Source organism: Larus michahellis, chromosome 4 (assembly GCF_964199755.1).
Source record: "Larus michahellis chromosome 4, bLarMic1.1, whole genome shotgun sequence".
NCBI lineage: Eukaryota > Metazoa > Chordata > Aves > Charadriiformes > Laridae > Larus > Larus michahellis.
Genome location: NC_133899.1, coordinates 66,699,148 through 66,717,427, shown reverse-complemented (window position 1 = coordinate 66,717,427; position 18,280 = coordinate 66,699,148). Strand labels below are relative to the sequence as shown.

The 18,280-nt window shown below is 42.2% G+C and overlaps 1 protein-coding gene across 6 annotated transcripts in view; it reads left to right on the top strand.

Annotated features, from left to right (window-relative positions):
* Window positions 1–18,033, top strand: part of POMT2 (protein O-mannosyltransferase 2) — a 32,606-nt gene extending 14,573 nt beyond the window's left edge. For 3 of the 6 annotated variants that reach the window (XM_074585367.1, XM_074585365.1, XM_074585366.1), the window contains exons 12-21: window positions 1,474–1,552; window positions 2,319–2,470; window positions 3,525–3,616; window positions 4,704–4,780; window positions 5,955–6,026; window positions 6,239–6,298; window positions 6,511–6,616; window positions 8,526–8,666; window positions 9,303–9,417; window positions 10,026–15,144. In XM_074585367.1, the coding sequence (XP_074441468.1) occupies window positions 1,474–1,552; window positions 2,319–2,470; window positions 3,525–3,616; window positions 4,704–4,780; window positions 5,955–6,026; window positions 6,239–6,298; window positions 6,511–6,616; window positions 8,526–8,666; window positions 9,303–9,417; window positions 10,026–10,131 (1,000 nt within the window). In that variant the 3' untranslated portion in view covers window positions 10,132–15,144. Of the gene's footprint in view, window positions 1–1,473; window positions 1,553–2,318; window positions 2,471–3,524; window positions 3,617–4,703; window positions 4,781–5,954; window positions 6,027–6,238; window positions 6,299–6,510; window positions 6,617–8,525; window positions 8,667–9,302; window positions 9,418–10,025; window positions 15,145–16,748; window positions 16,851–16,878 lie in introns of those variants that run through there. The other 3 variants (XR_012586782.1, XR_012586780.1, XR_012586781.1) reach the window with 3 other exon arrangements.
* Window positions 18,034–18,280: the final 247 nt, after the last annotated feature.

The window sequence follows — 18,280 nt, the reverse complement described above, 5'->3', positions numbered from 1 at the left end:
GATTTCTGGCATTCCAAGAGATGGCATGATTGAATAGAATTGCTGGGAGATTTGTCCTGCTGGAGACCATGTTTTTAGGCCAGCACAAGTGGGCTGTGTGATATAGGCTGTATATCTGTGTTTCCAGTGTGAAGTTTGTGGAGTTTTTCTTCATTAGAAATACGTACCTAAGCAGCAGAGGGATTCGTTCGTCTGTGTGAGGTGGAATATTAAGGGTAACTCCTCTGCAAAGAAGCAATTTCAAAACCCTCATACTGTTGCTTGTCCCCACTCTCTGAGTTTTCTAGGCAAATTGTGTGGCTTTTTTGTCAGCGTACTGCAAGTCTCCTGTTCCTATATGCATAGGCAGTATCCACCTACTGAAGTTCTCAACAGCACTGAGATCACAGCAGTGAAACACCTAATGAAAATGTTGGCTGGTGCCATCCCTCTTTGTATGGAATACCTGAGAGGAAGCAGGGGAACCCTAGTGACTTGATATTTAATCTTCATCTAAGCCTAATGTCACTGTGCCACAATGCTCAGTGCTGTCACAGCTTTGATTTCTTAACAGAAGCTCTAAACTTGTGAGCCTGGAAATCGTGTCATATTGCGTTCGATACTGCATGTTCACAAATCATTGCTGAGGTTTCCAAAATTATTTTAACGTTTAAAAAAAAAAAGCCTTGAATTTTGGGGTTTACTATCAAATATGTGATAATGAAGGTGATAAAATCTTGATTAGGCAGTGCTGGTTAGGTCTTGATTAGGTCTCTGGAATGGGGGGGTGAAACTGTGGTGCTGCGGGAAAGGTCCGGCAGATGGCTCCCGTCTCCTTGTGAAGGAACCGCATCCAGTGTGGGCAGAGGGTTTCTGTGCAGACCAGGCTGGGCTGGATGCAGCTGTATTGTTGGCGGGGGTGGTTCATTGTCTGATTTACTATTAAGGACTGACCAGGATATGGCCAGGTTTTTCTGGTTGCCCCAGCTAGCAGTCCCTGCTAGGGTGGGAGGCTGCTTGTCTGCGCTGTCTGCAGCTGGTGCTAATGGGGGCCACAGATCCTGCCCTCAGTAAATCCGTGCCTGGCTAAATGGTACAATCTTTCCCCTCAAAAGCAAAATTGATAACCAAGAGAGGTCGGGGTCTTGCTTTGCTTCTTGCAAGAGCAGGACTGTTGGTCCCACCATTAAAAAACAAAACCAACAATCTCTTTCCCACTTGGAGGTGGTGGATTGTAGCTTGAGGGTCAGATTTATTCACAATGTCCTCCTTTCCCAGCGGCTGCCCAGCGTGGCATAAGCTCTGAGTTGCATGGTAAGACACGGCAGTTTCTGTGGCCCCCGTCACTGTTAAGGCTGCATCCTGCCCTGCCCTTGGCTGGAATTGAGCGATCAAAGCGCTGGCAACTCTCTGAATGGCTCAGACCAAAGTTGTTATCACAAATTGACTGAGACATAAAATCAAAGCAAGGTTTGACTTTTAATTTCATTTCAGAACTTCTAGAAATCTTCACAGTCACCAGCATAAGGCTCCCCTGACAAGGAAGCATTTTCAGGTCACTGGCTATGGAATAGTAAGTGAATGGCAAGATAAAACAAAAGCTCCTTCTTTTGGGCAGAGTTCATACCATGCCAAGGGGATCTATTCTTGCTTTTTTAGTTTGTTAGCCAAGGTGATAGGTGTGCATCTACCATAGTGGAGGAAAAATTGATTTAGTATGAAATAGACCATAAATATGAGATAATCTATTTAATGTGAACACAAACAAGAAAATAACTTAAGCTTTTACTGCCAGTCTAGCTTTGGCAGCGTTCAATTCCAGAAATGCCAAACTGAGCAACCTGGAAGTTGCTCTGACAAGTATTATTTTATGTATTTGGCCTTGTCACATAGACAAGTGCCTTTTTTTGACAGAATGATGACAGAATTTTGAATCACTAAAATGAAATCTGCTTTGAGGGCTGAATTTCCAAATGCAAGGGGCTGTTGCCTGAACCCTTTTTGTGAAGCATCCAAGTTATCCCCATTTAAAATGTAACTCTGAGCCACAGTCAAGTATGAATTGGAAGCAAAAAAAAAAATTAAGGTTGGCAAGATAAACGTGTATTTGTGAGTAGTTGTTCGTGTCTAGAATCATCTCTTCCTGATGGGGAATCTCTTCTATGAAATCTGCGTGAGGGTAGCCCGGGCTCCTTTGTTTAGCTTTGCCACCATTAGAATTTCAGAAGTTCCTATTTGCAGTGCTTCAATCTTGTATATCTTCTAGTTGGATTGGTGTGTTTTCTTTTTTGTGTGTTTTGGTTTTGGTTTTTTCCTCCTATGGTATGTTTGCATGATAGAATGGAACAGGAGACTCCAATGATTTCTGGCGGATTGAAGTGGTGGGCAGAAAGTCTGGAAAGCTCATCAAAGTTCTACGGAGTCAGGTCCGGCTAACCCATGTGGCTACAGGGTGTATATTGGGCTCTTCTGGAAAGACTCTGCCAAAATGGTAAATAGCTTTTAATCCTCCTCCACCCCGGCAAGGCCTTGAGCTAATGCGTTCCTTTGCTCAATGGTACTTTTAAACTAACCAATAACCACGTTTCCTCCATTTCTTTATCTTTAAAAGAATAAAAAAGTAACTAGCTGGTACTAAAGGTATAGCCAGAGGGGGAGATCTGGGTTAGGGTTATGCAGTCTGTTACAGTGAAGGTATACAGCTCTGAAAAATAATATCCCTTACTAGGAGTTTGAAGAGTGGCATGGCGTAGATCTTGTCATCTGGTAAGTCCAGGAGGGGATGACAGATATGTTCTTCAAGCCCATTTTATCCTCGAGATTCTCAAAAATTGCTAGAAACTGGAGCAGTTCGTGCTGTTCCATACCGTAATCCTGCAAATTTCTTTTTATTGATATTACTTCTGTGCTTGGAAGACCTTCTGCCATTTTTACACACAGCATCTGAAGCATGTGCAACAGTACCAAGCTGCTATTAGCAGGGGTTGTGATTTAATATGTCCTTGGATTACATATCTCATCATTAAAATGAGGTATATGCAGAGACATCCAGACTAATGCGAAGCAAGCTGCTGTTTCTGCAAAGCCGTACTGTGTGGGATGCAAACATGGATCCTGAAGCAGCAGGCTGTGCGGTCATGTTGCTTCTGTTTCCAGAGCAGCCACCGGTACTGCTAGCTTAAGTTTCCCTTCACTGTGTTATGTTAAAAAGGGCTTCTAATGAATCCTGTGGATGCTGAATCATAGTGAGCGCAACCACATACCTCTGGTGATTGCATGGTCAGGAATGCAAGCGCCATTTAGACTTAGAAATGTGATTAAAATATTCAGTAGAATTTTGATCTTGGCTGCCTTGCAAATCTGGTTTGGTTTCTACATGGTTCTTAGAGCATGTACGAGCGTGTAAGAATGCAGCTGCTGGGGCTGGGTGGTATGGTAGGTGTTGTGGGGAAGTATAGGGCTAAATGGGGGAAAAATCAGCCATGAACTGGAAATATTGAGTGATCTTTTGCAGGGTGGTGGCTAACTGTTCTGTTTTTCCTCAGGGGTTGGGAACAAGTGGAAGTCACCTGCACACCATACCTGAAGGAGACTCCCAATTCCCTCTGGAACTTTGAAGATCACATTAACCCTAGGTGTAAGTCATTTATTTCTTTTCCCTTTGAGAGTGCATCTTAGCTTGCTGGAAGGGATGAGCTATCAGATGGCAAGAACTGGTGTTCAGTGTTTGGAATTTGTGTGTTCTTTCCCACCCAAAGCACGAACTTGATGAACTTGGGCCAGTTGTTCAGAGATGCGTAGCCTTTTGCTACTTCACTGTTTGTACAGTAAGCTGGTGATAATGCTTCAAGTGTAGTGATAGTATAAAAACTTTTTTAAGGATTTTGAGAGCTTCGTGGGTAACAAAAGTATGAAATTTTATAGGCACCACAGTACAAGGTGTAATTTTTAACATCATTGGTTTAATTGGGAATTATTGTCATCAGTATGGGTATATCATATATACTTTAATGATTTTCTTAAAAAGCTAGGATTCACCCTGTTCTGGTGTATTTTTCCTTCTCTTACCAGGGGCATGCTAAATAATGGCTTTGCGGTACCATCAAGAAATGAATAGAAGTGTGACAGAGAACTAAGTTTGCCAATAATGACAGATGGGCCTTGCAGGCTCATCCAGGAGTTAGATAGGTGTCACAGCCTCTTTTGGCCTGAATGATTCGATACAATTTTCATCCCATGAATTGCAGATAACTTGGGCTGAGTTCTGAGTTATTAAAAAACCTAGTGTTCTTCATCCTTTCAGATCGACTGTATGCAAACCAAAGGAGAGGAATCCTGGGCTGTTGACTCGGTAGAATTTCCTCTTCTGTTGTAATGCATTTTACATTCCCACGCTCATGGCTCACAGATAACCAGCAGCCTATGAACAATATGTCTCTATTTTCAGCTAGAAATACAAATCTGTTTATTTTATGGACTTTTATCTATTTCTCTTGCTCCTGGAAGAACGGAGGAAATCTAGGAGTACATCACTTGTGAAATTCACTGGGGCATACTTTTGACTGCAAGACTCTGTGTTTAGAATATGAATGAATTGCATAGGGAATTAAAAGAGGTGCTAGAAGCAGATAGTTACAGGAGGAGGAAGATTAGTTTATTATGAAAGAGGCAAATAAAAGTAAACCATATAGATTTCTAATCTATTTTTCTCTCTTTTTCTAAAGTGCCCAATATCAGCCTGGATGTTTTGAAGCCCTCTTTTGCAGAAATTCTGCTAGAATCCCACATGGTTATGATCCGGGTAGGATATCGTTAATTCTAGATTATAATTTTCTTCTTTCTTTCTCTTGCATCAAAAAGAAATAGCATTTTCTCAGGTATCTGGGTGATGGCTGCAAGCTAGGGCAGAATTTACATGCCCCAGCAACCTAATTGAATTTATACTTAGAAAAAGGGGTGGTCTTGCAGCTAAATCTTCCAGAGGTTTTGGGAGCTTTGGGCTTGATGCCTGGATCTGCTGCTGGTGTCATCTAGCTACAGCCTAATTATGTAATCCCTCTGCAGCTGAAATTCAGTTCTGTAAAGGAGAGTTAGAAATTTTCCCTACCCTACTGGAAGGTTTTAAGGTTAAATTAATACTTGTGAGGCATGAGTATATTACTATGGTCAGAGTCAGGAAAAGCAGCTAAACAAAAAGGAGAACGACAAGCGTTCGGATTGAAAATGGAAAACTACTTTTTTAAAAGTTCATCAAGGTGCTGTGTTTTCTGCTTTCCTTTTCCTGATTTATCCCTGAATTAAAAAAAAACAAACAAACAACAAAACAGAGCTGGATTTAATATTTCCCAAGTGGACTACTCTTGCAGTCGTTCTTTGTTCTTTGTGCTCTTGGCCACAGCCCTTCTGCTCCCAGCTCCTCAATCCTTTGTCTGAAGAATAAGAAGTTACTATTTTGAGAGAGGAGTCTAAGGTTTTATTTGCTACTGTTTGTAAAGCTCTTCCCAGATTCTTAAAAGAAAGACGGTAGTCAAGCAAATCGTTATTAATGCTAAGCATTTCCATGGCAACCAGTGATGATAATGTCTCAGGTAAGGAAGCACCTGCATAAGTTTCCATGGAAATAATCTTTCTGAGGTTTTTATTTCACAGTGGAGGGAAACCTGTTGAAGTAGTCTCTTAATGAACACAGGTCTTGCTTATGCAACGTGGGTCCTCAGTGACAGAAAAGCTGGAGAAGAGAAGTGAGAGAATATTGCCTCTAATGGTACCTAAAGGACATTTTCACTTGCACAGTAATATTAAAACATTAATTGTCCTCACTGTGGCCATTTCCAGAAGATGACGTTTTTATGTAGTCAGAAAACAGCCTATACTCAGGAAGAGTATTCATGTATGTTTGTTTACCCAGACATTTCTGGGCAGGCTTTGCAGCATAACTGCCTGCCCATTTAAATTTTATCTTGACTTCTCTGTAGGGAAACAGTGGCCTCAAACCAAAGGACAATGAAGTTACATCCAAACCTTGGCACTGGCCCATCAACTACCAGGTATATTGATCAATCCACCTTCCTTTCTGTTTTCAAGGGCTTTTGCTGTGCTTCTTGAAGCATAGCACCTCTTAATTGCATTGAAAATGTTGTTGGTTTTATTTTGTAGCACCTAAGCTTCATGGATGAGACTTTGTCTCACCTTCGACACTGCAAAATACAAACTGGATTGATGCAAGCCCATTTTACTCTCTTCTGGTCTCTTTCCTCAGGGCCTGCGTTTTTCTGGTGTCAATGAGACTGATTACCGGGTTTATTTGCTGGGAAACCCGGTAAGTTGGAGTGGGAGGTTCCAAGCCAGTGTCTTTAGCAAATTTTAGCTTACTCTTGATTCGGCCAGTGACAATGATTCTCTTCTTTCTCCTGCTTGTGGACTGTCTCTCCTGTTGTACTCTTATGCTTGCATGTAGCTTTTCATTTCCTCTCACATGCACATTCCTTTTTCTATCCTAAAGTCCCAAATCTTTCTTTTTTTCCTATGTAGGTGATTTGGTGGCTAAATCTGGTCACTATTGGTTTATATCTTCTGATAGCAGTTTCCACTGCAGTGACCCTGAAGAGAGGTGTCCAGCTGACATCTGAACTCAAAGGTGAGGTCAGTCTTCCTATCCCTCCTGCACGATAGAATCCCTGTTATAACATCCTTGGTTTTCTGATACGGGAAAGCTCATCCTGGGACTCATCTATTAAAAAAAAATAATCTTTTTTTTATATTGTATTAAAACCCTGGCAGTTGAATAAAATACACGCAAGGCAGCTGTATGTACAAAACACTAAGCTATATAGTGCTTTGAAAGTGTAGCACTGAACAATGTGACTGTTAACAAAGGGTTCCATAGTAAACATCATCACTTTTATGAATAAATCTCACATTTTGCATGGCACACCATTCCTGATGAGTTGCCAAATTTCTTAAGCCTGCAAAACTTGATTGGAAATCCTTAAGTCAGCAGGGACCCTGGGACACCTACTTAGCCAAAGAGAAGAGCTCTGGAGGTGACTCACAGGCAGGAGATGTGATCAGCGGCTCCTCAAAAGTCTTACCACTCTTTTGCTGGAGAGTACAGAGCTGGACTGGGTATAAGCTGGCATCTTAAGGTGATTTAAAGATATGAATCTCAGTAGGCTTTTGCTGCCTTGTTTTCTTGCAGGAAACAAGCTCTTGGATTACTCCGTAGCTCACATGCCAGCTCTGCTCTGCAGGTGGTCACCCTGCCTGGCATTGGAGTTGCATAAGAACTGCTCAAGAGTCAAGATATTGGCCGCAGTTGCTGTCAATTACATGATTACTGCAGTTCAGAATACTGCAGTTCAGAAATAACCAACTGCATATCTGTTGGAAAGACTGTATTTGATCTGGACGTAACAGCAGGAGAAGGTGGTAAAACGTATGTCAGGAAAACCTTCCTGATGCAGAGATCTACTGGTCCCATGATTTTTAGTTTGTTCTGCTTTGCAGGCTTCCAAGGTGTTTTTTCTAGTAAAGACACTGACCCCACATAGGTTACTGATAATAGGCTTCCTTTTCACAAATGCCTTTTGTGGGCACCTTAAAAGTGTGTGGATGGTAGGAGTTTGTGTGCCAAGGGTGGAAAACTACTGAACTTAGGTTATCGTACAATGTCCACAAGGAAGAGAATGGGAGCTTCGTATCTCAAAAAGTTTAATAGTGACCAGGACAGATCTTCAGCAAAAATACTGCAAGGGACTACCATATTGGCTGTAGAGGAGACAGATCAGTTGGATCAGTGCCCTGCTCTCAGACTCTGCGTGTGCTCTGTACTACTGTAGCATGCACGGTGTTTTGAAATGAGAAACGTTTCCTGATCTTTATGAAAGTAAATGGCAAATGCAAGGGATGCAATGATCCTTTATTATGTCCAATGCCAAGGCTGCAGAGCTTTTCACAAACCCTAATAGGTCATACTTTGACCATTCCAGTTTGCATCAATGGTTGCTTTGTTTTGTAGATCTCTTTGTGGGACGTGAATTCTGAAACGTGATGTGAAACTATTCCATTACACAATAAATTATTGGCTAAGCTGCATGCAGACACCAGAGCTCTCAGTCCCTTCCACAGGCTCTGGAAGCTAGGCAACATTTCTTTCCAGGAAAGGCTGGCAAAGTCATCATCTTGATGGCTTGTAGTCTCGTTGCAGAGAGAATAAAAAAAAATCAGAAATTGGAATGACATAATTAGTCTGATGTACGTCCTCAGAAACTGCAAGTTCACTCTTAACACAGGGCATGGTCAACCTCCTGCCAGTCCCTTGAGACTTACGCCTTTGTGTATCTTTTCTGGTAACTGTTCTCATGAAGAGCGTTTGTATGTTTATAAAGAATGCAGCTAGGATGTTGTAGAGGCTTGGAGCGATTTCAGACAAGTACATGACTTCCTGCAAAGATCATTCCCATTGAGTTTACTTACTCTGATAAGGCTTGCAAATAGGAACTGTAGTTGAGTTTTTCTCTGCTGAAGTGTGTTTATTTGTGTTCCAGAATTGTCCAGAGTTGTGCTACGTGGTGGAGGACAGATCACGCTGGGCTGGCTTCTTCATTACCTCCCTTTTTTTATGATGGGACGTGTTCTCTACTTTCACCACTACTTTCCTGCCATGCTTTTTTCCAGCATGCTGACAGGTAAAATACTAGAGTCTGGGAGAAGACAATTCTGTTAAATGGAATGTTTTCAGACCAAAAAGTATATTTTTTTTAAATGGGTTTTCTGGTTGCTTGTGCAAAGTACTTGAAAACATTGACTAATTCAAAATGTTTTTCACAAAGCACGTTGCAGTGCCAGATTGTCTTTTGTTTGTTTGTTTGTTTGTTTGTTTGTTTTGTTACCCCCCTAAAGAGGCAGTCATGTCTAGTGCTTAGGGCATTTAAATTTAGAGAGATGATTCCTGTTCTCTGATGTGTCACTGTTCTTACACATGCTTTTCTACAAGTTCCCTTTGTTCGCTGCCCCCACTTTTTCTGTCATGTCTGTTCATAGTTCAGTCTTGGTAGTTTTTCCTGTGGTTTTGTACCAGCTTAGCATGCTGGGACCCATATCTCTTCTGCATTTATTCAAATGGAAAGGTAGGAAAAAAGAATGTTCTGCCGATACAAACCAATCCCTATAGTTCTGAAGGTTACCAAGGTAAATTAATTTAAAAATTGACAAGGTTTTCTGGTATTAACCAGAAATTTGTCAGCCCGCTCTATGGCTGAACATAGCAGCTCTGTTCTTTGGCCTCTGCATTGCTCCTGACTTCTACCTCTTCCTTCTCCTAGGAATCACCTGGGACACACTACTGAAGTTCTGCGCTGGGTTCTTGTCATCCAGCACTACAGCTAGAAAAGTATATGGAGGGGGCTTCGTGGCACTGGTTCTGCTCATCACGTACAGGTAAGTGGTGAAAGCTGAACTTTCCTGAATGTGTGACAATCACTATCTCAGTGGAAACCTGTTAATTATCCATGGCCTTTGTCTCTGCCTCTCTTCTCTGTTGAACTTGTCAGACCTCATCAAGCCCAATTCTAAACCTTCAAAATTTGATTAGATCAAATTTTAGATTAAATGCATCTGTGTCCCAGCAATACATTATACAACATTAAAACATCGTCCCATTGCAGGGAATCTTTCTTGTATCCCAACACTCAATGTGAACACTCTGTTTTCCTCCAGACCCGCAGCTCAGTGGGTCAGCTTCTGATTGTAGTCCCCGTGTCAGATGGTGACACATCCCTCAAACACAGGCAAGTTCTTCATTGCTGTAGGCTTTCTCAGCTGGCTTTTCTCCAAAGAGAAAAGCTTGCTAAGAGAAAATGCCACCTATGCTAAAACTGTGTACTATGTATATATTGTCTTCAGCAGAGATTAAAAGGTCCCCAGTGGATCTTAGACCAGCACAAAACCAAAAGTCCCATAGGACATCTGTATGGACTAATCTGCTGCAATGTTTTTGAGATGGAAAACTGTTCAGTCCCTGATGGGCATTTGGTTTCTTTCCACAGCTTCTACCTCTTCCATCCTCTGTCCTATGGGATGATAGGACCCATGGCCTCTGACCCTAGCAGCCCCATGGCAGGGCTCCGGTGGATGGACTCCTGGGAGTTCTAGAGCCAGCAAAGGGAACCTGGGAACAGTGGATGAGAAGCATGAGATCTGCTGCGTGTCAGGCTGATTCTGGTGCTTTGGAAACATGTAACTGTAAAATGCCCTCTCTGGACAACTCTGGGTATAGTAGCCCTGTTGCTTTGGCGTTTGTTTGCACTGCCTGCATTGGAAGATGCAGAGGATGACCATGATAAGGTCCTCTTAAAAAGACTCATGTCCTGAATCCTTAGGTTATATTCCTGGACAACTGTCTGCTTAAATCTCAATTCTTTTGAGCAATATATATCAGTCAAACAGCAGTGGCATTCCAGCAGTCAGATCAGTACCAGTTGGAGGCTGTGTGTATGCCTGTTTGTGTGTGTGTGTCTTCCTTCTGGGAATCTAAGTAGCATTGCAGTTTGAGTGCCAGACGGTGTCTGAGACATTAGGAGTTTTATCATGATTAACAAGCTTTCTTATGGCAAGGTTTTTTGAAAGCTTCATGTAAGTATCTGGGGACCTCCATTCTGTCCTGTCCTGGCTGTCTGTGGTTTTTTGTTCTGACCCTGAATTTTTAGAATTTGACTGAAAGGGGTCTGCTTGAAATCTCTTGAGCCACTGTGCCTTGCCTGTCTCCCAGGCCCTCTGCAGACAGAGGAGAGTGAGATTTTTTTTTATCCCTGTACACTGTCTTGCTTTCTGGTCACCTTTAATCATTTATAACAATCACCTAGCAGGCCTGTGTTCAGAGCCAGACTGTTCCAGCTCAGCACTTTGCAGCTTTTTTGCAGTTCTGTCTGGAACTGCTAAGGATATTACAGTGGAAATAGCAGGCAATTTATCTTCTGCCCAGTATGCTGTGAAGACTGTTTTTTTGTGGGTGTACTAGAGACTGAAATGATAGCTTGGGAATTTTACAGAGAGCTGTCATTCATGTTTTGAAACCAGCTATTCCAGTGCCAGTATCTGTGCTTTTAAGGGGAAGGCTTCATCTTAATGGGGCATCTGCAAAATTGGCTGTCAGTGCCACAGTGTCTACGCACTGTATTCCAGCAAGTTCCCTCTCATAGATGGCTGACCGTCAAATTACTGTGTTGAAGAAAATGTGAGGCCAGGCAAAAATTCTTTGTCTGCTAAGTGTCAAGAGCCATTGGGTGTTGAATCCACCCCTTCCAAGAAAGCAGAAAACTATTTATCAGGTGCCTTTCTCATAAGTTAGGTCTATTTTTGTAAATGTTCCTTTCTTTCCATCTCCTACTCTTCATCCAACTTCAATTTCTTGTCACAGTTCAAGGTTGCTACCTTGTAGCATCCAACATGAATGGCAGTTAGACCCCAGCTGTGTTCCTGTCTCAAGAAGTAATATTTGCAAAACTCTTTTGTGTACGTTTCAAGAAACTCAAGCCTTTTATTTCAGAATTCTTGCTCTGCTTCTCAGCCTTGCATCAAAATTACAGGTACAGGGAGAGCAGCAGCGAAGTATGTCGCATCTTTAAATACTAATTGTGCATTCGTTTCTCTTACCAAGCCTTGAATTCTAATGTATTTCCTATGACACAGAAGAGCTGTGTTAACATAGTTGTTCTGTGTGGGGCACTGAGACTCCAGTCAGACTTGCCTTCATTCCTCTTTAATAGAGATCCATAGCATTGTTCAGTAAGGCAGCTGCTTGCTATTGTAAGGCTCTGGCTTGGTGTGTCACATCTCTTGCCAGAAGTTGACTCCTGTAGACACTAACTCAGGTGGTATGGGCCTATGCTTTTGATTCTAAAGGTTTTGAGTTAATCACCTGCTGGTAATACATGGTGGGAAGCCATTGCGCTAATTAGCTACTGGGTTTGATGGTGCTTTTCCACTTGCTGTTGCAGGAAGTGCTCCCAGCTGCATGAGCCAGAGGTTCACAGAGGCGATGTATAGGCAAGAAGGATGAGGGAGAAGGCTGCATACTCCGTCAGAGCCTGCTTGATCTGACAGCAGCTGCAAATTGTTAACTATTGGCAGCATGGCAGGCAGACAGTGCAGTGCTGCCTTTGCAGTAATGCAATTCAGCATCTTCTACTCTTGGTGAGATTATCGGCTTAATACCTTGCTATCCTGAATATGAGCTTTCCCTAAAGTAGTCCTATTGCCATGGGGAGGATTTGCCAGAAGAGCTGATTTAAAGCTGTGATTTAAAGTGTAGAGTTTTTCCCAGCACATACAATCACACACTTGCCCTTTACACAGAAAGAACAACAAAGAAAACTTAGAAACTTGTGTTTTGGTATGACAGTTTCTAACACTCCTTATTCATTAAATTAAATCTGCGGAAAAGCAAAGATTGACTTGGAAACCTTGGTTACTTCAGTTGTTATGAACGGGTCAGCTTTGTAGGAGCTGCCTGTGGAAGATGAGCCAGTTTGTTCCTTGGCCAGGGTCCTTCTGTCCTTTATTGCTAATGATCTTTTGGGTGGGAATTGGCGGCTGAATTTGGGGATGGACCAGCTGAAGGTAGGCAATTTTGTGCTCGCATCCCACCTTCCTGTGCACAAGCTGAGCTTCTGTTCAATACAGACAAACATTTATTTATTTTTTTTTCTTAGGACTGCCATTTCAGAAATCCTCTGAGAGCACTTAATTGGTGTTTGACACCAGCCTGTTTCTTAGGCCTTGTGTTGCGGGTAAGGGGGTGGAGGCATACAGTGAAAAAAGTCTAGCTATTCCACAAGAGGGAGCAGCCTTCAACAGAATCTTTTTTTTTTTTTTTTCTCATTTAAAATCTGGAGATAAAAGTATTAAAAGGTCTACATTTGAAGACTAGAGGGCAGACATTTCCTCTGCACCCTCTGGACTCCAAGGGTTGCATTTTCACATAAGTGTAAATTGATGTTGCTCTGTTTTCTTTCAGAAGAAAAATACTGAAAAATTGTTTTAGTTAGAACTTGACCTTCAGTATTTGCTTCTCAAAACAAAACCTGTCAGGCCATAGCTGGAGCATAATAGTAACCAGTATTTTTGTGAGGTCAATAAAATACAATAATTGTGATTCCCTTACTGACTCTGACTTAAAATGTCCAAGTGGTGCAGACGTGAGGTGATGAGTGCAGGGCACCCTGCTTTCTGAATGGAATTTGGGCTGCTTCCGTTCAGTTTCTCCGTTTGTGCTTGTGGAATGAGTTCAGGTTCATTTTGATGGTTGCTTATTAGTCCTCTTCCCCGGTCATGTGAAAAATAGCTAACGGTGCTTTCTGAGGCCAGAAGATGCTGTTCTCTGGAACAGCTGCTCTCTTTGAACTTTGCTTGGTGGGGCGCCTTTTATCACTGGCGAAGTATTTTGATCAAACTGTATCCATGGATTCAAATCACAAAAAGCTGCGGGCTGCCGCGTTCCCTGCTTCAAATTCTTTTTTATGTGTAAACTCTGTTTTCACCTCTTCAGTCTTTGGAGGATAGATAGAAGGCCTCTAGGCTCATCTAGCTTCATCCTAGACACTCCATCCATCTTAAAAAGTTTCTGTTAACAGTTGCTTCAGGACACCAGTATGCACACAACTATTCCAGCAGCAGGGACTGGCCTATTTCCAGGAACTGGACTACTCACGCTATGAGACACAGATGTGACTGTGAGGAGGATTTGAATGGAGATTCCTGTGCCAAGGTTGCCCTTGGTCCAGGTGTGGAGGGCTTTTGTGTCGTGCGCTGCTTACCAGCATTGTTCACAGCCCTGTGGGTGGGAGAGCCACCACTACTTTCTCGTCTGCAGAGAGTTTTTCTTTTTGCATCCTAATTGGAAGGGCTTATTGATGCACAAAGGGCATTGACAGGATCTGTCTTTTTATATCTCCATCCTTCCTTCCTCTTCTTCACCTGTGCCCCAAAGTACCAGATGCGTCTTTGCTTCTCCTCCAGTTTTCAGGCTGCGCGTTCATTTCCTATGGGTGCCTGAACAAGGGGTAGGACAGGACACCTCATAGTATCCTGAGTGGATGAATACCTGTCACATACTGAGAGCAAACCCAGAATCTTGTTATGGAAAGGTAAACAAATATGTTTTTTGACAGTTCCTTCCTGTATCCCTCTGAGAATTGTTTTCAAGGGACTTGAGAGTGAACCAGCCGTCAGCATGGAGACACAGGCATTTACCTGAAATTCTCCATTGCCACGCTTAGCAGCTTCCCCTCCAGAGGCCGTGTCTGTGTGACTTACCCTCTGGGTTGGCACTCTGCACACAAATACAATTATAACACTCTTTCCTCCTCTCAGGATCCTGCTGGCAATGTGAAAATCTCCTTAGCAGTGCCCTGTGCCTCCGCCAGCTGGTGAAAATAGGTAAGATTTTTTTTTTCCCCCCTTTCCAGCAAGTGACCCAACACATTGGCAGGTGTATGTCATGAAAGCAAAAATGTGTAGACTGTTAGAACATCATAAGGCTCTTTCCTGCTGGGAAAGGAAGGCTGAGGATAAGAACATCACCTCCATAGCACACTGCTCTCTTCGGGAGGTTGTGGGCTGCAAGCAGTCGACACTGCAAATTGCCTCTGTCTTCTTTAAAGTACAAAGACTTTGGTTGCATGGTTGGCTGTGAGTTGCTTTAGTTTTTAAACTCCCTTATGCTCTTTGCTTGAATGTCAAGGGCTATGACTGTCTCAAATAATATCTGAGGTAGGGGACATAATAGCACAGAAACCACTCCTGCTGAACTTGTAATTGGTCCTAAAACTTTACCAAGTGAGTTTATTGTGTTTTACAAGAGGCGCTGTTTAGAGCCATCTTTGGAGAACTTGCCCCTGACTGAGCAAGAGTTTGGAGCCGCAGTGAGAGGGGTTCTTTTGTAGTTCTGTCCTATATTCTGAACCTTTCCTACTAATGCTGTGTGTGTGCACGTGTGTGCATCTGTCCATGAACTGAATATCTTCTAACTAAAGTGTAATTACTGCACCATACAGTGTGGATGGGAGAATGTTCCCTTGAGCTATAAATGTATTTTGTACAGGAGATGTGGAAAATGAGCTAGAACTTGGAATTTAATTTTGTAATAAATACCTCTTCTTTCAAGTATTCTCTTTGCATCTAGATCTTGGGGTGTTTTTTTTCTGCATTCCTCTCCCTCACATGCTTACTTGAAGTAGCAACATGAACTTTAAACAGACCCGTTGGAGAGTTTGATCTAGGACAACAGTGACCGACGTCAGCTTTTAGCACACAAATGTTGCTGGACTGCAATTCTAGGAGGTCAGGTTTTACTGCAGTCCAAGTGATGTGCTGATAAGTGCAGTGGGAAGTGAAACTGGTACATTCGGATGCGAATAAAGTGCTGTCTGTTGAAGCGGGTTTATTTCTGCATGTTAAAGATGAGTTAAATTGTAAATATGTCTAATATGTCAGGTTCAATGGGTATATTCAGCAAGCTTCTGGTCGGTTGCTTATGAACGCTTCATTTGACAGATCAAGCACTTTATTCAGGAACCCAACATTTTCTGTAAATCATTCTTATGTTGGGTGTGCAGTGTCTATAACATTTGACTGATGCACAATTCTATACAAATGAGGCCCTTGCAGTGAACTAAATGCAAGCGTCTGTAATAAAATTGGAATGCTGTAAATCAGAATCCAGCGCTATGCCAGGCTATAGTGACGGGGCAGTGTATACTTCTAAGTAGTGTAACAAAGGGTTGCCATCCTTGGAAGGGGGGGAACAAGATGGGGAAAAACAAAATACAGCTTTCTTATTTGGGGCTACGCATTGATGCCCAGACCAGAGCCAACCAGTCGGTTTAGACATGTTCCAAGGGCTGCTAAAGTAAAGCCAGGACAGCTAGAAACTGGACTGTGGCCTGCGCAAGGTTATACGATAGACTAAAAAGCCTATTGACATCTAGTATTGCTTCAGCAAGTGCAAGGTGGTCTTTGGATATCGTCTGATCGGGGCTGTTGTTCTGGAAGGAAGGACTGCTGATACAGTAGCTGTGGTAGAGTGCAGGGGGATGACCATAAGTAAAACGCATGAAGTACTGTTCAGAAAATGCTGATAATATCTGAAGTAAAATTTTACTTCTGACTGCCCTCTAAAGGAAGAATAGCTTCTTTCTGCAGGTAAGTGATTTCACATGGGTGGACACTGGTGACTGATTACATTTTGCATTTTTCCTGAACCTGCTGGGTTTCTAGGCTTCTAGATTCCAGTCGTCATCCCATTGCATGTTCCTCAATAAGAATGAGGCCTTCTTATAACCTAGTGTTTTAATACAGAGTGTGTGCTCTGTCTTCAAGCTGCTTGCTTGATCTTCTCGTTGCTAACCAAATAGAAACTTTCAATGCAAGTTGCTTTCTCTTGCTCTCAAATCTCCTGTGCCTCTTTTCTCATTTTCTTTGGTTTGCCTGTATGTTTTCCCAAACTACACTGTCATCTGATACCAGTCTCCCCAACTCCATATGCTGAAATAAATCTTCATTGCTCCTACCACTGCTTCCTGGTTTATGTCCAGGGACTGCGATTGTCATACACTTTGGAGTTGTTTCCTAATACACCATCTCTATCTCTGTAGCTCTGCCCCATGTAATGCATGCTCTGGAAACAGAAAGGTTGTGCTTTAGCTGTACATCAGTCTACCAAGTGTTATGATTGCTGTAAATTGCTTTTTCTATATTTACCATTTTTGCAGTACTTGTTTTATCTCCAGATTTTATCTGAAGCTAGTCATCCTGCCGTCTTGCAGCTGACATCCTTGCAGATGAAAAAAGGTAGCTTTCAGGCTTCATTCATCTGACCTTTGTTTTCACCGTGTATTTTAGGATGAGGTGGTTCTGAAGAACCTGTTTTTCTCCATTGACCAGAAAGGGAGTTTAGGTTACTTGCCCATATGAAGGCGTCTGTGTTGGGCCAGCTGAGTCCCACCCTGGCACTGTGCTGATCCCTTGGAATACTTTAGGGACCATAACTATTTGGCTACAAGGTAGAGAAGGAAACTGGCTGAGAAGTGAGGAGGAGTTGGTTGAGATGAGAATGTGAACACACAAAGATGGTACATCTTTAAGACTTCTGAATTCTGTGAGAACAGCGAAATAAAGCCAGTGCGGTTGAAGAAAGGGAATTTAAACAATTTGATAACTTCCAGGCAAAACCCCATTGGAAGGAAGTCTGAGGAGAGATATTTAAATAAAGGAGACCAAGAGCACAAGCACCAACTATATCCCAGCGCAAAGCAAGGCCGGGAAGAACCTGAGAAGCCAAAGATGAGAAGCTGAGTTACAAGTTCTTAATTGACTTCAAATACAAGAGAGAGGGATCCGGAAAGTGACAACTCAAATTACTAAGGGCTGCTATGGAACAGTCATGTGGAGGGGGAAAGCAAAAAGGCTGCTTCACAAAATGAAGACGTAATGAGGAATATCAAAGTTAATGAAAAACTGTCAGGATGTAGGTAATAAGAGACGGATCGAGAATTAGACCACAACTTGGCAGAGATGGAAAGGCATGAACTGATGGATCACCCTGAGAAGTTATACACCCGTCTTCAAAAGCTTTTAAAATAAACTCCCTACTGGGTTTTTCATTATTTTCTCTATGTGGTTTTTATCAAGCTAGTTAGTTTCTGCCTTACTTAATCATCCTGTTTGGCCTTTTTGAGTGTTGCCACTTTATACTCCATATGTCTGCTGATTTTTCCTTGTTTCAAGCATTATTAAAAAATAAAAATAAATAAAATTAACAATAAGTGGGTTGGAGATACCCTCGGGCAGCTCTTGTAGGACTCATGGGTGCAAGCTCTCTGTGCCTGCTGATTTTAAGTCTTTATTGCTAACAGTTGCTGTTTAACATCCTATTTAGTTACTAATGGGTTGGAAAGCGCTTCATGATGTGGCATAAGTACATCGTTCTCCTCAAGACAGAGCCACAATATTTATTCAACGCTTAGGCATTTTTGACTCTGGAGTTTGCAGGTGCAAAACTTCTCACTGAATTAGAGAATATTTTTGACAGAGCTCCAAAACTGGAATGGCTTTAGGTGGGGAGCAGACGACCTCAAGCAGAAAAGGAATCCCACACATAGAAGCAATAACACATGGGGTTTGCTTTGAGAGCAGATGGCTGAATGCAAAACTGAAAGGTTGTGATGCTAGCACAGCCTTGCCATCAAGGAATGGGTGTAATTAAGTGCAAAATTTTATTTTATTTTTTTTTTAAATAAATCAA